Source organism: Triticum urartu, unplaced genomic scaffold, assembly GCF_003073215.2.
Source record: "Triticum urartu cultivar G1812 unplaced genomic scaffold, Tu2.1 TuUngrouped_contig_6332, whole genome shotgun sequence".
Lineage (NCBI taxonomy): Eukaryota > Viridiplantae > Streptophyta > Magnoliopsida > Poales > Poaceae > Triticum > Triticum urartu.
In genome coordinates, this window is record NW_024117087.1 from 1 (window position 1) to 7,417 (window position 7,417).

The following is a 7,417-nucleotide window of genomic DNA, read 5'->3' on the forward strand; positions in this document are numbered from 1 at the left end:
GATAACGGCGACGGTCTTGCATCGTTTGTCGCTTGGGGGCGTCAGCCTCGGAGGTGTGCACGAGCTCGAGTGACCAGCGGACAACATCTTTGATGGAGCGGTGTTTCATCTTATGCATCAACGACTGTGGATCTCGGCGACGCGCGGTGGAGTCTCGGCGTTCGATGTGTGTAGACAGACTCGCGAAGGAGGATGGCGCTGTCTGGCGTCGTGGTGATGTCGATGGCAGACCTAGCAAGGTCGTGGCGTTAGTACCTGCTCTGAAGATGGATCGGTGAAAGACGGCGGCGACGGCCTCTGTGAGTGCGTCGGATTGTTGTGTGCCCCAGACCAGGTATATGGCTTGGTTGGGGCCTCCGGTTTTAGATATTAGGCTTAGGTGCGAGGTCTGTTTGATATTAGGCTCAGACTATCGGCACTCCTTCATCGAGTGGATAGAACTAACGACAGACATTGTCAAGATGGTCGCTTTAGACTTACTAATGTATTACTTTATAAGGTCATTATAAATAATTAATAAAGTGGTTGCATGCATCGCTCAGATGCAGAGGAAAAAAAAGCAGGCAATTAAGCTGAGGACGTATCTGCCATCACCTCAAACCATCGATCGTGTACGTATGTGCATACACCCATCGCCAGACTAATTAAACTGGGCCACTAATTAAAATTAAAATGTAAGCTCCACCGTATTAGGCGCAGCCAGCAGTGAGCTAGCTGCCCTGGAGTGATGTAATGACCCGGGCTGTGGGCGGCAAAGTTTATAACCTAGAAACAAGACACTAATGGGAGACGCCATCTGCTTCCACTAATAAACCCAGCCACTAAATAGACTAATTAATCCCAAAGCGAGCGCCCCACGCCGCCCCTTCTCGGATTGTTGTGTGCCCCAGACCAGGTATATGGCTTGGTTGGGGCCTCCGGTTTTAGATATTAGGCTTAGGTGCGAGGTCTGTTTGATATTAGGCTCAGACTATCGGCACTCCTTCATCGAGTGGATAGAACTAACGACAGACATTGTCAAGATGGTCGCTTTAGACTTACTAATGTATTACTTTATAAGGTCATTATAAATAATTAATAAAGTGGTTGCATGCATCGCTCAGATGCAGAGGAAAAAAAAGCAGGCAATTAAGCTGAGGACGTATCTGCCATCACCTCAAACCATCGATCGTGTACGTATGTGCATACACCCATCGCCAGACTAATTAAACTGGGCCACTAATTAAAATTAAAATGTAAGCTCCACCGTATTAGGCGCAGCCAGCAGTGAGCTAGCTGCCCTGGAGTGATGTAATGACCCGGGCTGTGGGCGGCAAAGTTTATAACCTAGAAACAAGACACTAATGGGAGACGCCATCTGCTTCCACTAATAAACCCAGCCACTAAATAGACTAATTAATCCCAAAGCGAGCGCCCTACGCCGGCCTTTCGCCGGGAGCCAGTAGCCGCCCTCGCCTCGCCGTCATAAATACCTCACCTTCCCCCCGTCATCTCACACCACTACACAGAGCTTCAGCGCATTAGCATCTTGAGCAGAGACACTCACCCTAGCTTGTCGATCAGTCGAGGCAGAGAGGATGGCCAAGGACATCGAGGCGGCGCCCCCCGGCGGGGAGTACGGGGCCAAGGACTACTCCGACCCACCGCCGGCGCCGCTCTTCGATGCCGAGGAGCTGACCAAGTGGTCCCTGTACCGCGCGGTCATCGCCGAGTTCGTGGCCACGCTGCTGTTCCTCTGCATCACCGTGGCCACCGTCATCGGGTACAAGCCCCAGGCGGACCCCGCCGGCCCCAATGCTGCCGACGCGGCCTGCAGCGGCGTCGGCATCCTCGGCATCGCCTGGGCGTTCGGCGGCATGATCTTCGTGCTCGTCTACTGCACCGCCGGCGTCTCGGGTGGCCACATCAACCCGGCGGTGACGTTCGGGCTGTTCCTGGCGCGTAAGGTGTCGCTGGTGCGCGCGCTGCTCTACATCATCGCGCAGTGCCTGGGCGCCATCTGCGGAGTGGGGCTCGTCAAGGGGTTCCAGAGCGCCTTCTACGTGCGCTATGGCGGCGGCGCCAACGAGCTCAGCTCCGGCTACTCCAAGGGCACCGGCCTCGCCGCCGAGATCATCGGCACCTTCGTGCTCGTCTACACCGTCTTCTCCGCCACCGACCCCAAGCGCAGCGCCCGTGACTCCCACGTCCCGGTAAGTTATCGCTGCCTGCCTACTGATTTCATTTTCTTTCGTCCATGAACTAGTGATGCTTTGCATGGACATACAGACGAAGCAGTTCTCTGAATATTCTCTAGTCACTAGTCCAGTCCCTTGCTAGTTAGTTAATTTGGTTCATTATATATGTATCAACTCAGCTGTGAGGTGGCAAACCGCTTGTGATTAACGCTATACAAGGAGCACGTTCGATTCTCTAGATAGGGACATAGTGCGAAAGTCAAAATTTTCGCTGATATGATTGTTTTATAATATTTTTTACTGCTTAGATTTGGTGAGCCATCTTTATCAAGCATGCATACGGAAACATTCATGTCTTCTTCCTATACAGCTCTACCTTTTGTTGCATATATGGTTTTGAATTTGTTGCAATGAATTGGTCAGGTGCTGGCTCCTCTGCCGATCGGCTTCGCGGTGTTCATGGTGCACTTGGCCACTATCCCGATCACCGGCACCGGCATCAACCCAGCAAGGAGCTTTGGAGCTGCCGTGATCTACAACAACGAGAAGGCCTGGGATGACCACGTACGTACCGCCACACACTATCGCATGTCTCTGCTAATTTAATGGGTTAATCTTTTAATATGTTGTGGTCACAATCACCTCGAAGACTAAAACTTAAAAAAAAAAAAACAGAACTTGTGTGGTGTTCCTCGTCCATGGACTATATACCTCTATCAAACTAGACATAACTTTGTGGTATTCCTCGTTCACAAGTTCAAAAGTAGCAATCAGAACTCTGAACAGCTAGATTATTTTGAAGAATGGCCCAGGATAAGGATCGCTTAATTAACAAGCTCAAGCGATGTCACTCCCCACTGATTAGCCTTGAAATGTTTTTATTTACACTCTTGTAGCTAATGTATGACATCTGCGAACAAAACTATTGTTGCAGCAGTACACGCTGCCTAATATCGTCCCGCTCCCACTCCCAACTACCATCCAATGACGGCACAAAATCTACTAGCTGTAACGTGCCTAACTAGTTAATAGTGCTATCTTCTTCTACATACATATGCCACGGTTTTTAGAAAGTGCAATTAGGAGGAGATTAATTCAAATATCTCTAAGACATCTTACTTACTTTTGCGGTCATGTCATTGCAGTGGATCTTCTGGGTGGGGCCATTCATCGGGGCCGCCATCGCCGCCGCCTACCACCAGTACGTCCTGAGGGCCAGCGCCACCAAGCTCGGCTCGTCTGCCTCCTTCGGCAGGAGCTAGATCGGTCGGCTGATGTATGGATGATCGGAAGCACGGACAGTAAATATATCAGTGTGATACTGTTCGGATCATGTATTGTGCACGCGTCTGTATTTTCTTAGACGCATTTGGGTGTCTTCAAAATTTGCACTAAATTCGAAGGACTCGTCGCCTTGTTTTTTTCTTGAACAAACAAAGGGTACAGAAGGACCCAAAAGCTGCATTAACTAGAAGTGGATCACATCATCTTATAACAGGACTCTGGAAGAAACAGACATAACAAACTGGTCCCAGACTATTACAAAGTGGACCTCCAAATCCATTGAAAATCGCAATCGAGTCCTTGGCATCTCTAGCTCGAATCTAGTCTCGTCTTCACCGGGCATGACACCACATGGTGCGGCGAGCCCTCCAGGGTACCATGCCATGAATTCCAAGACGAAGATATAGTGCCTCAATCTGGCTCTTGGCTGGGAGGAAGAAGCAAGGTTACCATTCGGCTGACATATTCAATGGCGATGATTGGCATCGACCGCGGTAGTGGACACCAAAGCCCTTCCACGGTCGCCATCGGTGATGAGCACAAACACCATCTAGATCTCCATCTTTCCCCGCTTCTCCTTCACGACCACGATAACCTTACTAAGCAGGGGAATCAGAGGACCTCCTCTAGATCAGGCGGTCATGCAAGCGTATTCACTAAATCGCCGTCGACGCACTCTTCGCATGCATCTAGCTCCCAACTAGCATAGCAAGGACTGTAGGTGCCGCTAGCCACAGACCAGTGCTCAATAATGGCAACGACGTGCTCCACTATGGCATATCACCAAAGGCCACAGGAACAGGATGGAACCTAGACCTGGTATTTTACAAGGATACTCCATGCCCCTTCACTTCACTCCAGCTTGCAACACCGCCAGGGAAGATTGGGGATCGGGTCAGGAACTGGCTCTCTCTCGACTCTCAACAATAGCGCTTGAAAGGATCAAGATGGACCTAGAGGGGGTGAATAGGGTCAACTAAAAATTTACTTAAGTTATCAGAAAGTTTAGACTATGTGAAATATAAAGTGTGAGCCTAAACAATGATAAAGTGTGATATACAATCTGTATGATGCTTGCAAGGTCAACTGACCAAATTAAACCACAAGTAAATGAGTTAGGGTTCCAGAAAACCGATGACCACATGGATGAAGATGTATCCCGGTTTTCATTTCCTTGGAGGGAAGCTAGTGACCATTTTAGGGGTGGGTGTTACCATGAAGGCACACCAACACCATGAAGTCTTATCTTATTCTCCTTGAGATATCACCACAAACACAATTCCCAACCATTAGTGGTAGAACTTGAGGCGACCTCTAAACTTTCACAAACTCTTGGGGGTAAATCACAAATCAATTTCTCACCAAGAACTCCTACGCCTAGCAGCCTCCAAAGTCCAAGAGTGAAATGGTAACTATGAAGAATTCGAATCAAGCTCAAACATGAAAGTGCTTGGTCAAAGTGTGGAGGAAAGAGTGGATCTTGATTTAGGATGCTTACCCCTAGAATATCACCAAGAATCTTCTCAGGAATCAAGGGATTAGGGTTTGAGAGAGTTGGACAAAGTGTGTGGCAGCTGGATTTGAAATATATGCTTGAGAGTTACCCTATAACGAGTAAGAAATCTAACTGCGAAAATATGTGGGTTATATGTCTAGTTATACTGAATTCAAATGACATTGTTTCTTTGTAGAGCTGTCGTTCCATATGCATATAAATATTGCATGCTTGGCCTCCACGTCGCCACTCTCGGGGAGGCTTGGGCGAACCCAGATCCCACCGCTACTGTGCCCAAGTCCTCACACAACTCCCCTCGTTGTTGCATGCCGCTGGAAGGCGCCAGAGGTCAAAGCCCGTGTGGTGGCACGGTCCCTTACTATGTCGTCCAATGGGGCTAGCATGATAGTCAAGGGGAGATTTTACCTTCGTCCTCTTAACAATTGTTATTGCCAGAATGGCGACAAGTGTGGCTGACTTTGGTGGCGATGGTTTCGGCGACCTAGCCCAGATTTTCTGGCATGAGAGCCAAGGCGGTGGTCCTTCGTGCTCTACCTACGATGGCAGTTAGTGTGGCCAGCGCATGTGTCGTTAGTTCTGGGCCCTTGCCCAAAGCTGGTTGCAACACGTGGAGGTGGATCAGGACCATGGTGGCTTCGTGTCAAGGACGTCATTGATGTTGTGGGTGTCGGGAGTATTGTTGCTGCCCAAACATGGTGTTGATGGCAACGGTGGCTAACTCTGTCCATCAATCGAAATGCGCTCGGCAGTGGGAGTCTACGTGGTTCCCGAATCTAAGGACAATGATCTGAGGGCTACTCTCTATTTGAGGAAGTCTATGATGGTTGTTGCTATTGGCGGTGAGGCCGGTAGTGCGAGTCTTCTTTGCAAGGAGAGGTGTGAATCGGCAGTGATCGTAGTAGGTCAACTAGATTGAGGTTTGACTAGTGAGACTGCCGACGAAAGCTGACGATGACGGTGCACATGTGAGCATTGTTACTTTCATGAAGGTGTCTGACGGGGTCCTATACCGGGGGGTGGCTAACGCCTAGGATCCCAGCCTCATCGACCACCAGGGCCTGAATAGGCAAAGGGCACGATGCAAATGCTAGGAGGCAAAATGACCTTTTTGACGCCCAAGACTAGAGGGCGGCAGCGCCCTAGATCGCATGTGACATGTAAACCCTAGGCATCTCCTCTCTATATAAAGGGAGGTCTAGGGAACCCATTGATCATCTACCCTCAAATAGGCACTAGTACAGCGAGCTCCTAGACAAACGGTTTTTAACCCCTTTCTGCGACGGCATTTGGAACCGTCGCCAAGTGAGTGTGGGCGATAGGGGGGGTCCTTCCCACACGACCCAGAAACCGTCGGGGATATGCCCTCCTGGCACACACGTTCGGCAAAATGAGGTCGTGTGTGACCGGCGAGCGCTCAAATATGGAAATACGTACAATAGAGCTAAAAAATACAATTATACGGCAAAATTGTTTCCAGTTGTAAGTACATCCCACACAGTCAGTCCCCACTAATCATTTTTGTTCATATGTACATCCCACACAGTCGCTCCAACGAAATCGTTTGCGTTCACAGGTACATCACACATAATTTTTCCCATTAAATCGTTTGCGTTATTGAATATATCACACACGGTCCGTGGAAGAAACTGTGTGGAAAAGGTTGTCCATCACACACAGTTTTTATGTGGTAAACGTTTGCGCAAGGTGGCCTAACGCAAACATTTTTCAAGAGAAAGTTGTGTGTGATTGTTCATTGATCCAACACGGTTTATTCCTAAAAACTGTGTGTATTTCCTGAGATCATCGCCCACGGTATTTTTTCAACAACCATTTGCAATAGCAAAACCCAATTAGCAGGCTAATTCGCCATTAGCAGGCTAATTATCTGATTATTCATAATCCATTTATTAATCTAATTGACATTTCATATTAAGCAAACAATATATTTCATTTTCATAATTGAAATACATCAGAGTACAACATCATATAGCTTCAGCACTCAGCTACCCCATTACACAACTACACCAGGACCAATTTTCACATGCAACATCTATAACCTTTCGAAATTAGCATGATAGACGGTACATAGACAGATGTATCTCATCTGAAAAACTGCTGAAGCAGAAGACGAATATTGAGCCTTCATTGATGTTGAAGGTCTTTGTAACTTTAGGTGCCTGTAGATGATTGACCGTCCATCCTTTGTCCTCTTCAAGAACACTTCAATATTGAACTATGGGTGTTGTATGAATACCTTCCTCGCCTCCTGACCATACAGGTGGTTTGAGAGGTAATCATCAGTGAACTGCTTTGAAAATGCCTGAAAACAAGGATGTGCATAAATATCTTCTCTATATTGGAAATTGGGCAAAGGAATAAAAAAGGCAAGGTATAATAGTTAGTACCATCCTGTAGTGAATTGATGTCTTCTTCATTGTGC

General features: G+C 48.1%; 1 protein-coding gene across 1 annotated transcript; it reads left to right on the forward strand.

Annotated features, from left to right (window-relative positions):
- Nucleotides 1-1,482: 1,482 nt before the first annotated feature.
- LOC125530459 (aquaporin PIP2-5-like) lies at nucleotides 1,483-3,510 on the forward strand. The gene is made up of 3 exons (XM_048694851.1): nucleotides 1,483-2,192; nucleotides 2,601-2,741; nucleotides 3,323-3,510. The coding sequence occupies exons 1-3, from the start codon at nucleotides 1,578-1,580 to the stop codon at nucleotides 3,437-3,439; spliced, it is 873 nt and encodes a 290-aa protein (XP_048550808.1). The 5' UTR covers nucleotides 1,483-1,577; the 3' UTR covers nucleotides 3,440-3,510.
- The last annotated feature ends 3,907 nt before the right edge of the window (nucleotides 3,511-7,417 follow it).

What these genes read in the sequence shown, in the direction of transcription:
- LOC125530459 (XM_048694851.1), top strand. Translation starts at nt 1,578, where the DNA reads ATGGCCAAGGACATCGAGGCGGCGCCCCCCGGCGGGGAGTACGGGGCC. An exon ending in CCCGTGACTCCCACGTCCCG is followed by an intron (nt 2,193 to 2,600) that starts GTAAGTTATCGC and finishes TGAATTGGTCAG; the next exon opens with GTGCTGGCTCCTCTGCCGAT. An exon ending in AGAAGGCCTGGGATGACCAC is followed by an intron (nt 2,742 to 3,322) that starts GTACGTACCGCC and finishes ATGTCATTGCAG; the next exon opens with TGGATCTTCTGGGTGGGGCC.